This window comes from Rhinatrema bivittatum, chromosome 2 (genome assembly GCF_901001135.1).
Source record: "Rhinatrema bivittatum chromosome 2, aRhiBiv1.1, whole genome shotgun sequence".
Classification (NCBI taxonomy): domain Eukaryota; kingdom Metazoa; phylum Chordata; class Amphibia; order Gymnophiona; family Rhinatrematidae; genus Rhinatrema; species Rhinatrema bivittatum.
The window spans coordinates 538,123,838-538,146,223 of record NC_042616.1 but is presented as its reverse complement, the minus strand read 5'-3'; the positions used below and the strand labels follow the sequence as shown (position 1 = coordinate 538,146,223).

The following is a 22,386-nucleotide window of genomic DNA, read 5'->3' as shown; positions in this document are numbered from 1 at the left end:
TACCACTTTCCATGCTTATTTGCAGATGTGCAAATGAGCTCATTGGCATGTTAATGCATCTTGCATAAACCACATTAATGCTGCTGACAAGTGAAAGATAACTACAGCTCAAGAGCTGTAGTTAACTTTCTCAAGCTAAGCATTATATGCCAATGTGCATGCAGATGTTTGGCCTTGGGACCCTCACCCCACTGATAACTAAAGGAGCTTGATGACCTGAATTAATATTTCTAGCACCAAACCCTGCACCAAATCCCCTTTTCTCAAATGGTGCCCTGATCTGCAGGCTCCCCCAAAAGTATAAAATGGTAAGCTCTGCCCCCACACAATTTCAAAAAATTAATCCCTCCTCTTCCTAGCAACCCTGTCCCCCTTCCCTGGACCCTCTCCTCTTAACTATTAGAAGCCCTGGGTGATAAAAGAGCAGGAGTGGTTTCCCAGTTGCTCCTGTCCCACTGGTGCCATTATTTAAAATGGTGTCTGTTGACCTGAGGGATGTATTCGGCTCCTCTAGGTATAAGGATGGGTTATGCATTCTCTGGCCAAGGGTCAGCTCCCTACTGCAATATTCGCTAAACTGTGGTACTCACGTACTGCACATCAGTGAATATTGTGGGAAATAACCCATGTTTAGGGTCCTTCTTTTTCATTTTAAACTAATTTTCACCCCTAAATTCCCAAATTTTCCCAAAAGTGATAATTGGTTTAAACTGATTTTCACCGTAGTTTTAGGCTGATTAAAGAGCAGCTCCAGAGCTGCAGATGCAACATCTCAAGCTGGAAGCCAGTGCAGGCCCAAACACCTGCGGTGTTTCAAATCCTGCCGCCCACCAGCGTAAGCGCTTGTCCTCCAGTGCCGCTGATATGCTGTTTCAAATCCTGCCTCCCCCCTCCCACCAAGTGTCTGCTGCTTAGTACTACCAGTTTGCATCTGAAGTAGGCCATGTCCACCATAAGCACTTCCCAGCAGCCCCCTGGCCCCACAAAAAAGTGCAGTGTTGCAGAGCACGGGAGCCTCAGCAAGCTTCTGCTGAAGGAGAGAGGACATATCTGGAGCCACCACTAGTAAGGAGAATTCAGTTGCAATGGGGGGGGGGGGGGGGGGGGGGGGAATTTTCTTAGGGGTGTGGAGAAAGAAAGGGACATGTTATTCAAGGGATGGAGGTAGAAATAGAGATGCTCCTGAATGGGCAAGTGGGAGAATCTGCTTAATATTCTCTTATTGTCCTGATTTCTGTCCACCTTAATAAACTCTGATATGTACCCAGAAAAATGAGTATTCTTTTTCCACACTGATTTTCTCTTGTTTTTGTTATTGTTATAATAAACCCTGATAAATTCCTGGAAACATTTAAAAAAAAATAAAAAAATGAAAATGAAGGTCCTTACCATTGTTAAATGCCTGGTTTAGTAAATAGACCCTTTAATTTGTGACTTTTGCTTAGATGAAAGATCTTTTGGAAATTTCAAGTAATCAGCTTATAAACCAAAATTTAATGTAACTGTTAAGTGTGAATTGATGTGGGACGAGTATTACTACTTGGCTGCATATACTTTTCACATTGCTGAATGCATGGATGTTACAACTTTCTTTTGAATAATTCTGTGTTCCTGTTATGCATGAAATTTGATGCTCTTAGATGAAAGGGGAAAACATTTCATTGGGGTAAGTAGGGACAAATCCAGTTTTTGTTGGTTCCTCTGAGGAGTTTGAACTCAATTCAATGTGGCTGATCAATGTGCTTTTGGGAAATCTTGTTTTCGTTGGTGCTCCATTTGTACGGTTTTAACTACAAATTCTGTCATTTGCAAGCCGAATCATAGACAAGGTAATAGAGTATGAAATCTTGATAAATATTATATAATCTTCATATTTTATTCCCTTTATGTGTCAGGAAAAATGTCAGCAAGGTGTGCATGAAGTTGTGAAAGCTGTTGCTTAAATTGATGCAATGTTACTTAGATCATAATTACTGCTGATCAGTTGCTAGACAGAAATAACTAGAGTTAAACATAAATGGAAAATGTTTAACTAGTGGAGTAATGAACTTTTCTTGTAAAGAAATCTGGCAAATAATTCATAACAAAGATCTGCCTAGTTGCTGGACTGCTATTTTTATCATTACTTTTGTAGGTGAAAGACCATTTAAATGTGTTCAGTGTGGAAAAGCATTTAACCAGAAGGGGGCATTACAAACCCACATGATAAAGCATACTGGTGAAAAACCCCATGCCTGTTCGTTTTGCCCTGCAGCTTTTTCCCAGAAAGGCAATCTTCAGTCGCATATACAGCGAGTTCATTCAGAGGTAAATGCAGTCTCTTTCAATATAAGTACACATAATAGACTTTTGTTTAGTGTTAGTCTAAAGACAAGAACGTCTTTTATCCTCCAGTATGTAACCTTTTTCTTCCTTTTTGCTTTATTTAATGATTTCTTAAATGTGTTATGACCAGGCAAAGCAAAAATTCCATTTTGTTTTGGTAGCCATATGATTACTACTAAAATAATCTGCTGGTCAAATGGAGGTCAGTTTTCAAAGGACTTAGGTACCTAAATTGAACCTTTTGAAAATTTCCATAAGATCTACCATACTGGGTCAGACCGAGAGTCTTTTAAGGCCAGTATCCTGTTTTTAACTGTGGTCAGTCCAAGTCAACAGTACCTGGAAGGATCCCATATACAGGCCGATACAATAAAGTGTGCTTAGCTAAGCGCACTGTTTTACCTGTAGTTGGATGCACGTTTTGGAGGTGTGTCCCCAACCCCTTATACAATAAGGGGTAGATTTTAAAAGGTGCGCGTGCGGTTCCTGGCACATGGCTGCACGGATTTTATAACATGCGTGCGCATGTTATAAAATCTGTGGGCCGCACGCGCATGTGTAGGCGGCACACGCAGGGAGGGAGGGTGAATTTTAGTAAATTACGCATGGCAACGCAATCGGGCCTCCCCCAGTTCCCTCCCATTCCACTCCAATTAAGGTGTGGACTGGGAGGGGACTTCCCTACCCCCTTGCCTAACCTTCCTTCCCTTTCCCCTCTCCACCTCGACCCCTACCCCCTACCTAACTAAACGGATTTTATGAGCGTCCATATTCCTAACCCATGGCTGTGCACAGGTTAGGAAAACTGATGCTCATAAAATTGAGCATCCGTTTTCCAAACCCACTGACAGCCATCTCTCCTGGTATTCCGCTGTTAAGGGGTGAGCTATTGTCCCTAGCCCCTCCTTTTCAGCATGACCCCTCATTTACCGTATTTCCACGCATATAACCCGCGGGTAATGTGCGTTTTTACCTACCCCGCATGCCCCCCGCGGGGTATAAACGTGGGCGGGTTATCCAGAAAAAATTTTACAACCAATAAAGTTTCCCGACTCTGAATAGGCTGCAGCTGAGAGGAGTCCGTCCTATCCCTGCGCCCGGCCGCTTCCTGATTGGTCGCGTGTTAAATCTAGGCCGCAGGCGGGTGGGCGCTTGTTCCAGGCGGCGGCGGGGGCGGGTGGACGCGCGTTAGTTCGAGACGGCCGGCGGGTGGTCGCGTGTTAAATCTAGGCCGGGTCGCACAGGCGCGCATTCATTCACTGCCGATGGGGGCAGCCCCCACCGGCAGTGAATGAATGCGCGCCGAAAGCAGCTTGTTCCAGGCGGCGGTGGCGGGTGGACGCGCGTTAGTTCGAGGCGGGTGGTCGCGTGTTAAATCTAGGCCGGGTCGCTCAAGGCAATCTAGGCCGGGTCGCTCAAGGCAGTCACATGCCGTGACGTCACGGCATGTGACTGCCTTGAGCATCGAATCGCAGGGGTCGCATTCATTCACTGCCGGTGGGGGCTGGGGCAGCCCCCACCGGCAGTGAATGAATTCATTCATCCAGGCGGAGGAGCCGGCTGCTTTCAGCTGCCGCTGCCGGCTGCTTTCGGCGCTCAAGGCAGTAGCGGCGAAAGCAGCCGGCTCCTCCGCCTGGATGAATGAATGCGACCCCTGCGATTCGATGCTCAAGGCAGTCACATGCCGTGACGTCACGGCATGTGACTGCCTTGAGCGACCCGGCCTAGATTGCCTTGAGCGACCCGGCCTAGATTTAACACGCGACCACCCGCCTCGAACTAACGCGCGTCCACCCGCCACCGCCGCCTGGAACAAGCTGCTTTCGGCGCGCATTCATTCACTGCCGGTGGGGGCTGCCGCAGCCCCCACCGGCAGTGAATGAATGCGCGCCTGTGCGACCCGGCCTAGATTTAACACGCGACCACCCGCCGGCCGTCTCGAACTAACGCGCGTCCACCCGCCCCCGCCTGGAACAAGCGCCCACCCGCCCGCGGCCTAGATTTAACACGCGACCACCCGGCTCCCGCCGCCCGCCTGGACCCACGCGGCCCTCCGACAGGTATTTAAAAATTTATTTTTTTTTTGAATTGCGGGTTATATGAGGAGGCGGGGTATATTAAAACTTTTTTTCATAAATCTTGAAAACCTGCGGGTTATGTGTGTGGGCGGGTTATATACGTGGGCGGGTTATTGTCGTGGAAATACGGTAAATACGGTATCGTGCGCCCAAGAAAGGTAGTTTGGCGCTCTTTAGGAAAGCGGGCTCTCAACACTAAGCGCCCTTTTCCCTGCACTTTACAGTATCAGCCTGTTAGTAAATAAATTTTAAATCCTCTATCATGTGTCTGAATTAAATCCAGTGTTTTCAAGGGGAGCTTCTTACATTTATACAATTTCTATGTTTAGCTACACCAGTTTTAATCTTTGACTTACGTGCAATAGTGAATAGAGACAATCATATAAATCACTTGCCTCATGTTATAGTCAAAATGACTTGGCAATGTGCATGTGAAATTCAAATCGGGGCAGGGGAGGAGGGTGATGATCAAAAGTTGCACTTCAGCACATTCTGGCATGCTAAACATGCCCCACATTTTAATTGTGCTAAGATATTGTGAGTAGTAGAGATTAAAATAGGTCTCAAAAACTGATGAAACTAATCTTTGAGAGTGTTTCCTCTACAAAAGACAAACACAAAGAATGGAGGATGTTTAAATACAAGCATGTGCAACTAGAATCTTCCCATGTTGGAGAACAGTGTACTTTATTAGACCTGATGGAGAAGAATGTGCAATACTAAATACCCGACAAGATGACAAATTCTTCAAAGAACTATGTGACTAACTGTCTTTATTAGAATAGAGGGAACATTTAAAAAACTTTTTAATGCTAAGATTTGGATATCGTTTTTGAACAAAATGTTTAGTCATATCATTCACTTGAATTTTATATGCATGTACCATGATTATGTAAAGCTCTTAATCAAAAGAATTGATCTACATGGATAATGTCTTGTAATCACTTTGTTTGATGACTATTGTAGAAGATTATTTCTTTCTGCAAGCATCCTATAGATTGGTATCTTAAATCCCTCACTTGTTGTCTTAAAAATCAATATATTGAAGAAAGGTATACAGTATATATCCATCCATACTGTAAACTGCAAATTTGAGTCTAAACTATTAAACATGAAAACTGTGCAGATGTTACATTGTCCAAATAAAAAAACATGGGGCAAATTTTCAAAGGCCCGTGCGCGCCTATTTTGCATAGGCCGCCGGCGCGCGTAAGTCCCTGGGCTTCCTGTTGGGGGCGTGTCGGGATGACGCGGCGTTTAGGGGGCGGGGCGCGGTGTTTCGGGGGCGGCGATGTGGGCGTGGTTTCGGCCCAGGGGCGTTCCGGGGGCGTGGCCGCGTCCTCCGGAACAGCCCCCGGGACCGGACCACAGAGCGGGGCTGCCGGCCGACGCGCACAAAGTTACGCCTGCTGTAAGGGGGGTTTAGATAGGGCTGGGGGGGTGGGTTAGGGAGGGGAAGGTGGGGGGAGGGCGAAAGAAAGTTCCCTCCGAGGCCGCTCCGAAATCGGAGCGGCCTCGGAGGGAACAGGCAGCGCGCGTCGGCGCGCGCAGGTTGCACAAATGTGCACCCCCTTGCGTGCGCCGACCCCGGATTTTATAAGATACGCGCGTATCTTATAAAATCCAGCGTACTTTTGTTCGCGCCTGCTGTGCGAACAAAAGTACGCGCTCGCGCAAGGTTTTAAAATCTGCCCCAATATCAATTAGTTTCAATAATATTTAGATGTGCAAGTATATCTGTTTTCAAAGTTTGTAACATATAAAAATTCAGTAGAGGGCACCATTGTGGTGCCTATAGCTGTACCCTTTATATGTTGAAAAAATTTATCTTTGAAATCAAAATAATTCTCAGTTAATGCTATTGTGAGCTTGCAAATAAAGTGCTTTTGTGCTTCTGAAATCTCCCACAAGAGCACACAGTTGCTATGGCCGCATCCTGAAGTATATTTGTATATAGTTCTGTAATATCCAAAGTTACTAACAGCACTCAGTCATATTCTTGTAACTTATTAAATAATATAAATTGAGCAGAACAATGTTAGACACACGTTCCCCCCCCAGTGGATGTAAAAATGTGTCCAAGTATATAGAATGGAACTCTAATACTAATCCAGTCCCTGACACTATAGGATAGCCTGGCAGTATTATACTTGATTTATGTATTTTGGTACTAAGTAAATGGAAGTAATATTTTTTATTGGAAAAATATTGACAAGTCAAATTCCTGATTAATTATATCTTCTGTAAGGCCAATCTCTCAAATGTTTGCTGTATCTGTAATTCTTTATGATAGGCAGGATCTTCCAAACGTAATCTATAAAAAAAAAAAAAAAATTCCCTTTCGTCTGCAAAGTTTAAAAGCATACAACAGGCGTGGACATTGTTTAAAAATACCATCTTAGATGCTCAGCATGATTAAAAAATGAGGTGAAAGAGGCTATTTTAGCCAAAAATAGTCTTTCAAAAATTGCAAGAAGGGATCCATTTGAAGAAAATAGGAAAAGAATAAGCATTGTCAAGTTAAGTATAAAACATTGATAAGAGACAGGCTAAGAGAATTTGAAGTGAAGTTGGCAGTAGAGGCAAAAACTCATAATAAAAATTTTAAAAAATATATCCGAAGCAGGAAACCTGCGGGGGAGTCAGTTGGAACATTAGATGATTGAGGGGTTAAAGGGGTTCTTAGGAAAGATAAAGCCATCGTGGAAAGGTTAAATGAATTATTTTCTTCTATATTTACTTATGAGAATTTTGGGGAGATACCAGTTCCGGAGACGGTTTTCAAGGGTGATGTTTCAGATGAACTGAACCAAATCATGATGAACCTGGAAGATGTAGTAGACCAGATTGACAAAATAAAGAATAGCAAATCACCTGGACCGGATGGTATCCACCCCAGAGTTCTAAAAGGTTACAAATTTTTAATAGTATATCTGAAATTTCATTTTTAAGTTCTATCATTAAAATCTTCCATTATACCTGAAGACTGGAGGCTGGCCAATGTAACCCTAAAATTTAAAAAGGACTCCTGGGATGATCCAGGAAATGATAAACTGGGGAGCCTGACTTCAGTGCTGGGAAAAATAGTGGAAACTATTCTGAAGATCAAAATCACATAACAATTAGAAAGACATGGTTTAATGGAACACAGCTAGCTTGGATTTACACAAGGGAAGTATTGCCTCACAAATCTGTTTCATTTTTTTGAAGGGGTTAATAAACATGGATAAAAGTGAATCAGTAGATGTAGTGTATTTGGATTTTCAGAAGGCATTTGACAAAGTCCCTCATGAGAGGCTTCTAAGAAAACTAAAAAGTCATGGGATAGGAGGCAATGTCCTTTTGTGGATTGCAAACTGTTTAAGACGGGAAACAGAGAATAGAATTAAATGGTCAATTTTCTCAGTGGAAAAAGGTAAACAGTGGAGTGTCTCAGGGATCTATACTTGAACCAGTGCTTTTCTGTATATTTAGAAATGATCTGGAAAGGGATATGATGAGTGAGGTGATCAAATTTGCAGATGACACAAAATTATTCAGAGTAATTAAATCACATGCAGATTGTGATAAATTGCAGGAGGACTGGAAGATTGGGTGTCCAAAAGGCAGATGAAATTTAATGTAGACAAGTGCAACGAGATGCATATAGGGAAAAATAACTTGTGCTGTAGCTCTATGATGTTAGGTTCCATATTAGAAGCTACCACCCAAGAAAAAGATCTAGGTGCCTTAGTGGATAATACATTGAAATCATCAACTCAATGTGCAGCTGCAATGAAAAAAGCAAATAGAATGTTAAGAATTATTAGGAATGGAATGGCGAATAAAATGGAAAATGTCGATATAAGGATCCAAGATGGCCGACGGTATGAGACATTCTTGAGGTGCTCTTCCAGGGAACCGGACTGTATTGAATATGCCTCACTCTGGCAGGAAGCTTCGGGCCAGAGTGTGAGCAGTATTGCCTCCACCATCCTTATTTAAAGTCCTGGGCCCGATGGGCGCCCATGTGCTCCAGGGATCTTTTAATCCAGGAGGTGTGGAGGGGTCAGTCCTGAGTGCGGGGGGAAGGTTGTTCCAGAGGTGAGGGCCCACTACGGAGGCAGCTCGTTCTCTCGTGGAGACTGAGTATTTCTTTGGAGGGGGGAATGGGGAGTAGGCATGTGTTGGATGAGCGGAGAGTTCTGGTGGGGTTGCAGGGGGTCAGTGGTCCTTGTAGCCAGCTGGCTTTGTCGTTATGGATAGCTTTATGTATGAGCATGAGTGTTTTGTATTGAGCTCTGAAAGGAACGGGCAGCCAGTGGAGTTGTTTGAGTGTGGGCGTGATGTGGTCGTATTTTTTCTTATTCATTAGTAGCCGAGCGGCGGCGTTTTGTAGAAGCTGCAGGGGCTTGAGGGTGGAGGCTGGGAGGCCGTTTAGGAGGGCATTGCAATAATCGAGCTTGGCAAACAGGAGGGACTGCAGTACTGTTCGGTAGTCAGGGGGGTGAAGTAGAGGTTGGATTTTCTTCAGGATTTGGAGTTTATAGAATCCTTCTTTTATCAGAGTCTTGATGTGAATTTTGAAGTTTAATTCCTGGTCCAGGGTAATTCCTAGGTCTCTAGCTGTCGAGAGCATGTTGCATTTGGATTGATTTGTGGGGTCGGAGATGGGTGTTGTGGCTTTTCTGGAGAGGTGGAGGATTTCAGTCTTGTTCTGGTTGAGCGTCAAGGCCATTTCTGAGAGGATGTAGGTTATGTCTGTTCGGTGTGTTTCCCATTGATTTAAGGTATTGTCGATGTTGTCTCTGGGGAGCAGGATCTGTACGTCATCGGCATACAGAAAGTAGTTGAGCCCTGTTTTTTCTAAGTATTTGCATACTAGAAGCATATAAACGTTGAAGAGAGTGGGGGATAGTGATGAGCCTTGTGGGACTCCCTGTGGGAGGGGGAATATTTCGGATGTTGTATTTCCTTGGGTTACTTTAAAGAATCTGTTTGTGAGGAATGATTGAAACCATTGTAGAATGGTGCCGCTGATGCCTATTTCACTGAGTCTGTGAATTAGAATCTTGTGGCTAACAGTGTCAAATGCGGTGGAGATGTCCAGTAAGACAAGTAGGAAGGATGTGCCTTTGTCAAATCCTCGTAGTATGGTGTTGGTGAGGGTGAGTAGTAGTGATTCAGTGCTGAGGAATTTTTTGAAGCCGTGTTGAGCGGGGGCAAGTATGTTGCGGGTTTCCAAGAATTCTGAGAGTTGTTGGTTGACTGTCTTCTCAATGATCTTGGCCAGGAACGGTAGGTTTGAGAAGGATCGGTAATTTGAAGGTATGGAGGGGTCAAGTTGGTTTTTTTTTAGGATGGGCTTGACTACAGCACATTTAAGGGCAACCGGAAGTACTCCTTGTTGGAGGGAGAGATTGGTGATGTTCGCTATGGGTCTGGCTAGGCAGTTCGGAATTAGCTTGAGGGTTTTTGTTGGGATGGAATCAAGTGGGTGAGCTGCAGGGTTTATTTTTGGAATCATGTTTTCCACCTCTATGGAGGCAACGGTATCGAACTGCGACCATGTTGTCGCTGTAAGTGTTGTATGTGTGTTGGGACCCTGGTTGATTGGTGGGTCTTTTTGGTTTAGTTTTGCTGTATTGTCTATGAGGTATTGGGCGAAGCTGTGACTGGATATGGCTTGGATTTCTTTTGACGTAGGGTTGTTGATGGGTCGTGTCAGCTGAGTCACGTAGTCGAATAGGACTCTCGGGTTGTATTGGTAGTTGTGGATTCTTTGGGAGTAGAAGTTCTGTTTGGCTTCGTTGATGTCCGTTGTATATATGTATAGGAGTGTTCTGTATCTATCGCGAAGTTGGCTTGTGGGGTTGTTTCGCCAAGCCTTTTCTGCTTGTCTTAGTCGGCGTTTTATGTTTTTAAGGTGCTGGTTATACCAGGGTGACTTGCTTTTTGTTGAGGCTCCGATATCTTTTACAATGGTTGGGCAAATCTTTTTTGCTGTCTCCGTGTTAATTGTGGCCCATGAGTTGACTGCGTTGATGGCATTAGATGTGTCCAGGTGCTTTAGGGCCTCAGGTAAAGTTTTTTCAAGGTTCTCACTGGAGCATGGCTTGGTGAAGACTATACGTTTTTTTGTCTTTTTGAGTGAGGATGAAGGTGTGGTCCACTTGGAGCTTAGTTTCTATTATCATGTGGTCTGACCAAGGGACTGCAGTGGTGGTGGGCGGGGAGTTGAGTGATATTTTGTTGTTAATGAAGATCAGATCTAGAATGTGACCTGATCTCTGCGTTGGGGAGTGTATTGTTTGTGTGAAGCCCATCGCTGTTAGTGAATTGAGGAAGAGGTCACCTGAGGGGGAGAGGGGAGATTTGTCAAAGTGGAGGTTAAAGTCTCCTAGGATGATGGTGGGGAGTTTGGTGTTGATGGTTTCGATGAGGGGGCAGGGATCTTTGTTAAGAGCGCCTGGGGGGGGGGGGGGCGTAGATCAGCAGGATTTGGAGGGTTTTGGCCTTGAAGAGACTGATTTCTATGGGCAGTATGGAGTTGATGGGGATCGAGCCGAATTTGAGTTTTTTGGCTGCTAGGAACAGTAGGCCGCCTCCTTTTTTTTTTTGTCTGGGTATGGAGAAGATGTTGTACTCGTTTGTAGGAAGTTGATTGATGAGCGGGGTGTCTGTGTCTTTGATCCATGATTCTGTGATACATAGGATATCTGGTTTTTGGTCAGAAAACAGGTCATTTAGGATGGGGATTTTCTTTGTAATGGACTGTGCGTTTAGTAGTAGGAGGGTGAGGACTGATAGGGCAGCCGTATGGGAGGCTTGTAGTAGAGGGATCTGGAGGAGTCTTCTGTGTGTGTTTCTAGCTGGTGTGTGGTTTGGGTAGTGTTTGCAGGGAGGGTAGAAGCATTGGGCGATACATGGGTGTCTGGTATTCATTTTGTGGAGGGATGAGGAGAGGGAGAGGGGTGTCACCTTTCGGAGGCGTTACAAGGGGGGGCTGCCTTGGTTTATCCAATATGGCCTGGTCTTCGCCTTGGCCTTGTAGGACCAAGGCGAAGACTGGAGAGGGGGTCGGAGGGATCTCAGGGGTCTATGGACTTCGCCAGATGAAGGGCGGGTGGGTCTGGGTGGGGGGGGGGGGGAACCTTAAGCTGGCTGACTGGGATGGTTTGAGGAGACAGTGAGTTATGGGAAGGGAGGGTTGTTCTGGTCAGTTGGATTAGGGTAGGGGGTAGGGGGGTGCACGAAGGGGCCCACAAAGGGGCTGGCCCCTTTGTCGCACAGGCCCTAAATTTAAAGGGCTGCTGGTCCCGGTTTTTCTGGCCTCTGATTGGCTGCGTGCGTCGGGGTGGGCGCGGCTTTGGGCGTCCTCAGCGGCGTGGTGGGCCGGTGATGGCGCTGCTGGGTCGGCGGGAGGGGGTTTCTTACCCCGAGGTGGGTTGCCGTCCCGGGCTAGGTCTCCTGCACCTGTGCTGGCCTGATTGACAAACTGAAGAGTAGTAAATCACCTGGACCGATGGTATACACCCCAGAGTTCTGAAGGAACTAAAAAATGAAATTTCAGACCTATTAGTAAAAATTTGTAACATCATTAAAATCATCCATTGTACCTGAAGACTGGAGGATAGCAAATGTAACCCCAATATTTAAAAAGGGCTCCAGGGGCGATCCGGGAAACTACAGACCGGTTAGCCTGACTTCAGTGCCAGGAAAAATAGTGGAAAGTGTTCTAAACATCAAAATCACAGAACATATAGAAAGACATGGTTTAATGGAACAAAGTCAGCATGGCTTTACCCAGGGCAAGTCTTGCCTCACAAATCTGCTTCACTTTTTTGAAGGAGTTAATAAACATGTGGATAAAGGTGAACCGGTAGATATAGTATACTTGGATTTTCAGAAGGCGTTTGACAAAGTTCTTCATGAGAGGCTTCTAGGAAAAGTAAAAAGTCATGGGATAGGTGGCGAGGTCCTTTCGTGGATTGCAAACTGGCTAAAAGACAGGAAACAGAGAGTAGGATTAAATGGGCAATTTTCTCAGTGGAAGGGAGTGGACAGTGGAGTGCCTCAGGGATCTGTATTGGGACCCTTACTGTTCAATATATTTATAAATGATCTGGAAAGAAATACGACGAGTGAGATAATCAAATTTGCAGATGACACAAAATTGTTCAGAGTAGTTAAATCACAAGCAGATTGTGATAAATTGCAGGAAGACCTTGTGAGACTGGAAAATTGGGCATCCAAATGGCAGATGAAATTTAATGTGGATAAGTACAAGGTGATGCATATAGGGAAAAATAACCCATGCTATAATTACACGATGTTGGGTTCCATATTAGGTGCTACAACCCAAGAAAGAGATCTAGGTGTCATAGTAGATAACACATTGAAATCGTCGGTTCAGTGTGCTGCGGCAGTCAAAAAAGCAAACAGAATGTTGGGAATTATTAGAAAAGGAATGATGAATAAAACGGAAAATGTCATAATGCCTCTGTATCGCTCCATGGTGAGACCGCACCTTGAATACTGTGTACAATTCTGGTCGCCGCATCTCAAAAAAGATATAATTGCGATGGAGAAGGTACAGAGAAGGGCTACCAAAATGATAAGGGGAATGGAACAACTCCCCTATGAGGAAAGACTAAAGAGGTTAGGACTTTTCAGCTTGGAGAAGAGACGACTGAGGGGGGATTGATAGAGGTGTTTAAAATCATGAGAGGTCTAGAACGGGTAGATGTGAATCAGTTATTTACTCTTTCGGATAGTAGAAAGACTAGGGGACACTCCATGAAGTTAGCATGGGGCACATTTAAAACTAATCGGAGAAAGTTCTTTTTTACTCAACGCACAATTAAACTCTGGAATTTGTTGCCAGAGAATGTGGTTCGTGCAGTTAGTATAGCTGTGTTTAAAAAAGGATTGGATAAGTTCTTGGAGGAGAAGTCCATTACCTGCTATTAAGTTCACTTAGAGAATAGCCACTGCCATTAGCAATGGTTACATGGAATAGACTTAGTTTTTGGGTACTTGCTAGGTTCTTATGGCCTGGATTGGCCACTGTTGGAAACAGGATGCTGGGCTTGATGGACCCTTGGTCTGACCCAGTATGGCATTTTCTTATGTTCTTATGTTCTTATGTTCTTCGTCGCGGTTGCGGAGGAAAGGACGGCGCCGATGTGCAGGCCCTAAATTTAAAGGGCTGCTGGTCCCGGTTTTCCTGGCCTCTGATTGGCTGTGGGCGCGGCTTCGGGCGTCCTCGGCGGCGTGGTGGGCCGATGATGGCGCTGCTGGGTCGGCGGGAGGGGGTTTCTTACCCCGAGGTGGGTTGCCGTCCCGGGCTGGGTCTCCTGCCCCTGTGCTGGCCTCTTCTTCGTCGCGGTCGCAGAGGAAAAGGCAATGTACAATTAAGTTCTGGAAACTGTTGCCAGAGAATGTGGTTAGGGGAAGTTAGTGTAGCTGGGTTCAAAAAAGGTTTGGATAAATTCCTGGAGAAGTCCATTAACTGCTATTAATCAAGTTGACTTAGGGAATAGTCCTTGCTATTACTGGCATTAACAGCATGTGATTTATTTAAATGTTTGGGTACTTGCCAGGTACTTGTAACCTGGATTGGCCACCGTTGGAAAAAGGATGCTGGGCTTGATGGACCCTTGGTCTGACCATTATGGCAACTTATGTTCTTATGAATTGCCAGTGTGCTTCTGAAAATATAAACTAGTCAATCCAATATGGCAGTTCCTCCCTTTCTATTTGAAGTCTTGGTGACAATCGTTTGATCCTGTCACAAAGTAATATTTGTTTTCATTTCTCCTCTTAAAAAAACTGTTATACTGTCTTAATGATTTCTTAATGTCAGTTAAATCCTGTTTTCATATGCAGCAAAGATCAGGAGGACTAGGAGGCATGCTCTTGTATTTCCTTGCCACTATAGATATTTCCTGGGTTTTTTTTCTTTTCTAGCTGATTAGCTATTTTAATCCAGTCTTTATAAAAATCTATTCATACATCAAGGAATTATTTCTAATCACTGGTACAAATGATGTTTCACTTTACTGATTTAAAAAAATCGCCCAAAGCGATGAATAATGTTAATACATATGAGAAGTCAAAAACATCACTATAACCATAAAAAGTAAAAAGAGCACAAGAATAGAATAAAATAGATACAAGTAACATGCAATTTAGGTCCATTAACCTCTTCACTAATGCCAGTTTATCAGCAGTATATCATATATGAAAAGATGGGATTATAAACCATATTTTTAAATTTTTCCTGAACTGATTCAAGTCACCTTTCTCTCTTAGATCTTGAGGAAGCTTATTCCATAAAATTGGAATACTTCCTCCAAATGATCTATTCTGCAATGTTGACTGGCAGAACGATTTTATAGATGGTAATTGGAAAAAAAAATTCTCTTTCGACTGTAAATTCCTACCCACCTCATGCCATTTTAGTCTTTTCTTCAGTTGAGGATGCTTTAAAGGTCATTATAAGACATTTAAATTCACAATGTGGCATTACTGGCAACCATTGTAGCTGAGACAGAAGTAGACTTGCTGGAGTTCTGGAACTTCTTACAATGCTTGTAGCTGTGTTCTAAATGAGCTGGATCTTTCAAATTATTCTTCCAGATAAACCCAGATATAATGCATTGCAAAAGTCTATGTAAATGCATATGTCACTGTTTTCAAAGCCTGAAAATCTAAATATGGGCAAAGCTGATGAACTGTTTTCAGTTTCCTAAACATAATTTGTGTTACCTTTGCTATTTTTTTTCCATAGTCAAGTTCTCCAAAAAAAATAAACCCCTAAAGATCTTACCACCTCTTTAGGTTGAAATTCCAACCCCTCTAATAAAGGGTGTTTCTGCATCTGTCCAGGACCCACCCATTGGAATTGTTTAAAAACTGAATTATAAGTAATTTTGTTGATTCTTAACCACTGCTTGCAAGCACTGATTTAAACAGGAAACTGTTTCTTCTAGATATTTCCCCAGTGGTGCGAAAATCTTTATTTAACAAACAAACTTATTTCATCAGTGGACAAAGTAAGCAGAGATACATTTAAACACTGCAGAATAAGTCAATTTCATGACCATGTGACTTGTTTTCTCTCACTGAGCTGTGATACTGCATTCAGTTTGTTTGATCTTCTGGCTCTGAAGGTTGCTGCCTTGAGCGTTTGGCATAAAAAGCTCTACTATCAGTTGTAGCATCATCAGTTAACTCCTCTGAAGAACTGTAAACTGTTTTTTTTTAACGTGGTGGATTTCTCATTTTTGTTCATTCAGGAGGTATATGTAATCCACTAAGACCGAATCATTGCACTAAAATACAAATAGTTAAATATATAAAATATATAAAGAGTAAGGTAACTATAGAAATAGGTGCTTGGGATTTTAAAAATAGTTGTTGCTTCAGTCACAGAGAATATATCCTTGAAAAAGTCTGTTTGGGTGAAACAAGGACCTTTGTCAGAATTAATAGGAAGGTTGAAGCGTGGCATAGATATTTCCTGAGAAATAAGCAGACTGAATTAGCTATTACATGTAGGTAAAGTCATTTGGCAGCACCGAACGGTCTCACCTTTCCAAGCTAGTAGAGCTTTGAGCTTTAATGAGCACATGTGGGAATTCCCCTGCGGGCATTGCTTCCTGAGCCTCCCATTCATTTTTTTGTCCGAGCACTGCCTGGATGTGAACTTTGTTGCTGTTTAACATTTTTTCTCTAAATCCTTTTTATTTTTTATTTTACCTCAATTTTCTTCAGTTGTTGTTTCGCTGTCTCGACAGCCCCACAGAAACATTTTTGAGTGGTATTTACAAAAACAAGAAGAAATACCATTGTTTTTTTTCTTCCTCTCTAAAAGGCCCTAACTTAGCAAGATGTAGCAGACAAATGTGCCAACCATGAACAGATTTAAGTGGTGCATTTGTGGTAAGGTTATGTCCATTACCAAAGACCACAAACTTTTTTTCCTAGTTGCAACAAGAGCTCCAGGCTCTTATTTACTATCTTTCAGATCTGCAATTATTTCACAACAGGGTGGTTCCTTAAACTCACCCCAAGTTTGTTCCAAAGGTGGTCTCCGACTTCCACTTAAATCAATCACTCATTCTGCCCACACTTTTTCCAGGGCTGCACCCTCATGAAGGCAAAAAAAACCCCTTCGTACTTTGGACTGCAAACAGGCCTTGGCTTTCTACAAAAGACATGACAAGGACTGGGCTCTCTTGCCCTGTGCACCAATTAACTTAGTGCCGGGGGGACCCTCTGTCTACTGCGCTCCCCCTCTCCCTTCCTTTTCTTTCCCCGTGTTTGGGTATGATTATATACTTACCGGCGGGGTGGGGGGATGAATTGGAGTGGCTTGAGGGCCAGAGTCACATTCGCTGTCGCTCCTTCCTGTGTTTTACGATGCGAGCTGGGCGGTGTTTATCATGTGCACGCACAGGGCCAGCGAGATTTCCAGTGGCCGTTCATATACTGAAAGCAGAACTGGCCTCAGGTTGGCACATAGCGATGACGTGAGCAGACAAAATTTAAATGCCGTGGCGTCGAACAGGGGCGCCATATTCGCAGTGGCAGCTGCATTGTTCAGACCTCACGGTAACCAACAAACCTCGCAGCGGTCGGAGATGTGGTGGCGATCGTCCCCCTTTCCGATGGCAGGGATTGGTACAGTGATACCTGCATTTTGCTGGTAAGAGTTAAGAACATGCCATACTGGGTCAGCCCAAGGGTCCATTAAGCCCAGCATCCTGTTTCCAACATATGCCAATTCAGGCTACAAGAACCTGGCAAGTACCCAAGCAATAAGTAGATCCCATGCTACTGATGCCAGTAATAGCGGTGGCTAGTCCCTAAGTCAACTTGATTAAAGTAGTTAATAGACTTCTCCTCAAGGAACTTATCCCATACAAAACTTTTTTATACCCAGCTACACTAACTGCCCTAACCACATCCTCTGGTAACAAAATTCTAGAGCTTAATTGTGCATTGAGTGAAAAAGAATTTTCTACGATTAGTTTTAAATGTGCTACTTGATAACTTCATGGTGTGCCCCCTAGTCCTTCTTTTATCGAAAAGAGTAAATAACCGATTCACATTTAACCGTTCTAGAGCTCTCATGATTTTAAAGACCTCTATCATATCCCTTCCTCGGCTGTCTCTTCTCCAAGCTGAACAGCCCTAACCTCTTTCACCTTTCCTCATAGGTGAGACATTCCATCCACTTTATCATTTTGATCGCCCTTTTCTGTACTTTCTCCAGTGCAACCATATATTTTTTTTAGATGTGGCGCACAGAATTGTACACAGTACTCAAGGTGCGCTCTCAACATAGAGCGATACAGAGGCATGACATTTTCCATTTTATTCACCATTCCTTTCCTAATTATTCCTAAGATTCTGCTTGCCTTTTTGACTTCCTCTGTGATGCCTAGATCTTTTTCCTGGGTGGTAACTTCTAATATGGATCCTAACATTGTGTAACTGCAGCATGTTATTTTTCCCTATATGCATCACCTTGCACTTGTCCACATTAAATTTCATCTGCCATTTGGATGCCCAACTTTCCAGTCTCACAAAGTCCTCCTGCAATTTATCACAATCTGCTTGTGATTTAACTACTGTGAATAATTTTGTATCATCTGCAAATTTGATTACCTCACCCGTATTCCATTCCAGATCATTTATAAATATATTGAAAAGCACGGGTCCAAATACAGATCCCTGAGGCACTCCACTGTTTACTCTTTTCCACTGAAAAATTGACCATTTAATCGTTTTCTCTTTTTCTATTCTTTTAACCAGTTTGTATTCCGTAAAAGAACATCACCTCCTATCCCATGACTTTTTAGTTTTCTTGGAAGCCTTTCATGAGGGACTTTGTCAAACGCCTTCTGAAAATCCAAATACACTACATCTACTGGTTCACCTTTATCCACATGTTTATTAACCCCTTCAAAAAAATGAAGATTGTGAGGCAAGACTTGCCTTAGGTAAATCCATGCTGATTGTGTTCCATTAAACCATGTCTTTCTATATGCTTTGTGATTTTGATCTTTAGAATAGTTTCTACTCTTTTTCCTGGCACTGAAGTCAGGCTCACTGGTCTATAGTTTCCCGGATCACCCCTGGAACCCTTTTTTAAATATTGGGGTTACATTGGCCACCATCCAGTCTTCAGATACAATGGATGATTTTAATGATAAGTTACAAATTTTAACTAATCTGAAATTTAATTTTTGAGTTCCTTCAGAACTCTGGGGTGCATACCATCTGGTCCAGGTGATTTGCTACTCTTTAGTTTGACAATCTGGCCTACTGTATCTTCAAGGTTCATAATGATTTGGTTCAGTTCATCTGACACACAGCCCTTGAAAACCATCTCTGGAATCTGTATCTCCCTAACATTCTCATTTAGTCTTTCTGCACTGGCTTTATCTTTCCTAAGAGCCCCTTTAGCCCCTCGGTTATTTAACAATCCAACAGACTCCCTCAAAGGTTTTCTTGCTTTGGATATATTTTAAAAAGTTTTTATGAATTTTTGCCTCTATGGCCAACTTCATTTCAAATTCTCTCTTAGCCTGTCTTATCAATGTTTTACACTTAACTTGACCATGCTTATGCTTTTTCCTATTTTCTTCAAATGGGTCCTTCCAATTTAGCCTCTTTCACCTCACCTTTTAACCATGCTGGTAATCATTTGGACTTCCTTCCACCTTTCTTAATGTGTGGAATACATCTGAATTGCACAGACAGAGGGTGATGTTGGCTTGAGCGACCAGGGAGAGACAGCTGTGTGGTTCGAAGAATGGAGGGATGGGAACGATGGTGTACCTTGCGTTCCGATGCTGCACAGAGGGCTGATCTGGTGGGGAAAGGGAAATAGAAAGCCATGACACCACCAGATCCAACCGACCAGAGGCAGATAAGCCCTGCAGAGTTGTCACAACAAAGGAAGCAGAAAACATCAGGCAGCCAAGCTATCTCTAGGAGTGGTGGTTAGAACAGTGAACTATGAACCAGGAGACCAGGGTTCAAGTCCTGCTGTCGCTCCTTATGACCTTGGGCAAGTCACTTTACCCTCCATTGCCTCAGGTACAAAAAACTTAGATTGTAAGCCCTCTGGGGATAGGGAAATACCTACAGTACCTGAATGTAAACTGGTGTGATATCTCAATTGAGATCGAATGTCGGTATATAAAAATAATAAATAAATAAATAAAATAAATATTGACGAAGTGGTAGTGGCCCACAAGTCTCATAGAATGGAGGAGACCCACAAAGCTTTCCTCTATTGGGTTTCCATTTCAGGGGCCAATACTATTTTGACAAATGTATGCTGATGGGCCTGTGCTGTTTCTTGCGCTTGCTTCGAGCTGTTCAGTTCCTAAGTAGAGCGGCAGCTCGGGCAAAGTGGAGTGACGGCTTCTAAAAAGAGTGGCAGCTCCGACCATCTTTAAGAGCGGTGTTGTTTGTATAAAAGAGCGGTTGCTCTCGTTCAAAAAAATTAGGGGAAAGAAAATCCTCTTAAAAATTTAAGCGCTAATGTGTCCCACGCTTAATATAATGAATGGGAATCAATGATCAAAAAATTGAATGGTACAGTCTCAACGTAGCAGACTGCTTAAAGCTTTAAATAGCTATCGGTATTGTATTTATGAGACTCCCGTTCATTTTATAAAATATTTAAATCAATTAAGTTTCCACATATGATGTTTTGTTATTGAGCCTTAATTGTAGTACATCATATTTATCAGTTTTCATAGTAATAGTGGTAAATAATACTGAAAACCTAATGCTGACATTGAGTTTAAGAATGCGTCACAGTTGTGAGATAATGAATCTTTATCGACATGTAAGTTAAAGTCACAGAGTATGATGGGTTGACTGGGATGGGTGCAGGGTCCTGTACCAGCTAACCTGATTGTCCAATATGTCGCAAGGGCAAAGGAGGAGGGGTTGTACAGGGGAGCAGTAACGAATCACCTTACAGGATTTGCTTTTTTCGTGAAGGCACAAGGGTGGGGGGACCCAACCAGGGCCTTCATGTGAAGAAAATGCTAGCAGGTTGGGGACGGAAGGTTTGGCCAAGGAAGGATTCAAGAAGTCCATTATGCATGAGTTACTTATATGCCTGTGGAACGCACTTCCAGCAGTGTGCGAATCCAATTTTGAGGTTTGCCTTTTTAGGGCTGCTTTCTCATTGGGTTTTTTTTTTGGAGCAATGAGGGTGAGCGAGTTGGTGGCCAGATCCAAAACAGATACTGGCCACAATAGCACACTAATGCGGAATGATCCTATCTGAGGTTGGGCAGTGTTTATCTTAATACATCATTCAAAAACTGACCAGGAGGGGAGGGGAACCCCGCTATGCTTGAGGGGCAGGTAGAATATCAAGTTACTTGCCCATTGAGGAATCAGATTTTATACTTAGCAAGCAGACCTACTGGGGGGGCTTCACCTATTATTGCATGCTGACTGGGACCCATTCACTAGGTATCAGTTTACAGTAGTGCTCAAGGGGGCGTTAGTTTACCTCGGCCTGAACCCATGGGAGTTTGCAGCTTACTCATTCAGAATTAACGCAGCAACCAGCGCCGCGAGCGCAGGTTTAAACATGGAACTCATACAGAGAATAGGTAGATGGAAGTCATCCGCAGTTAACTTATACGTTAGAACTGGCTAAAATAGCAACTAACAATGCCGATAATTTGTGTTACACGTGTGCACAATGGGCAAAGGACCATTTGGATTGTGGGACACTCCTTCGTTCATTGGATAGCCAGGAGGGTGTGCGAGCGGCCACACAGGGCGCATTTGGGACTGGTACCATGTAGGTTCTACGTTGAATGGATTAATCACCACGATATGCTGTGGGAGCACCTGTTTCTCCTGTTGTGGCTCCGCGCACAATGGGTGGGCCCATCCAGAGGTTATTATTCACCTTGGCGGGAATGATTTAGGGAGATTGTCCTGTAAGCAGCTACTGCAAAATTACAAGGGGGGCTTTATGGCGTTATCTTCTCTATTCAAACATAGTTGCTTGGTTTGGTCTGATATCATACCATGCATGAAATGGGGCGATTCAAAGCTGTGGAACAGAGGGCCAGGAATCTGATGCATGCGTCCAGATACTAGGAGGGCGCCAGATTCAACATGGGTGGGCCAATATTCAATGTGGGGGGGCCTTTACAAACATGATCTAATACATTTGTCTGACATAGGGCAGGACTTATTTAACAATTTACTGCAGGAGGCCTTAGAAGAAATCTTTGGCATGAGGCTATCCTCTGGTTGCATCTTGGTTATGGGGGGGGCATGAGGCAAGTGAATAACTGCCTCATGCTGGTGGCGGGGTACCTAAGCTGGGGGCAGGGGTCGATGAGATGTTGAACTTGCTGCCAGGGGCAATCACTGGACTATATCCTGTTGGGAACGGTTGCGAGGTGGCCATTGGGCACAGCAGAGCCTGGAAGTGGGCCCCCCCTTGCTTGAATGCAGTGGGGGGACTGGATTTATTGAGGCTGTCTTGCTTGTGCATGGCAGACGGCGGTTGGGGGGCAGTGCGGTGATACCGCACATGAACTCAATGGCTTTGGTACTTCAGGTAATATTCTGTTTGTTCAATAAAGCTGCGGCCTTTTACACCCTCAGTTAATTGTGTATGTCTTTACTTGTGATTTGATTTGTTATTCTTTGTTGGGTTCATGGGGGGAAGTGGGGCCCAGTCGCGGGGTGGGGGGGGGGGCATACTGGCTACTTGCTACTGTCAGTGCTGTTGCAGTCAGCACTTATGGTTTCCTGAGGATGATGCTGAAAGAGATCAGAAGTCAGTAAGCAGTACTTATGCTGGAACAGATAAGATGCAACCTTGCGTTGGATTGTGATAGAAGTATTCTTTCATACATTCTGTAAATTTAATTCTATTTAAAGATTAAAAGGAAAATTCAGCTAGGAGTTGTTGGTTTTAAATGTTTTCCAT

General features: G+C 43.6%; 1 protein-coding gene across 1 annotated transcript in view; it reads left to right on the top strand.

Annotated features, from left to right (window-relative positions):
• The window catches only part of ZNF236 (zinc finger protein 236), a 531,902-nt gene that overhangs the window by 121,073 nt on the left and 388,443 nt on the right, over positions 1 to 22,386 (top strand). Inside the window, 1 exon segment of the mRNA XM_029590848.1 lies at positions 2,135 to 2,307. Within this exon segment, the coding sequence (XP_029446708.1) occupies positions 2,135 to 2,307 (173 nt within the window).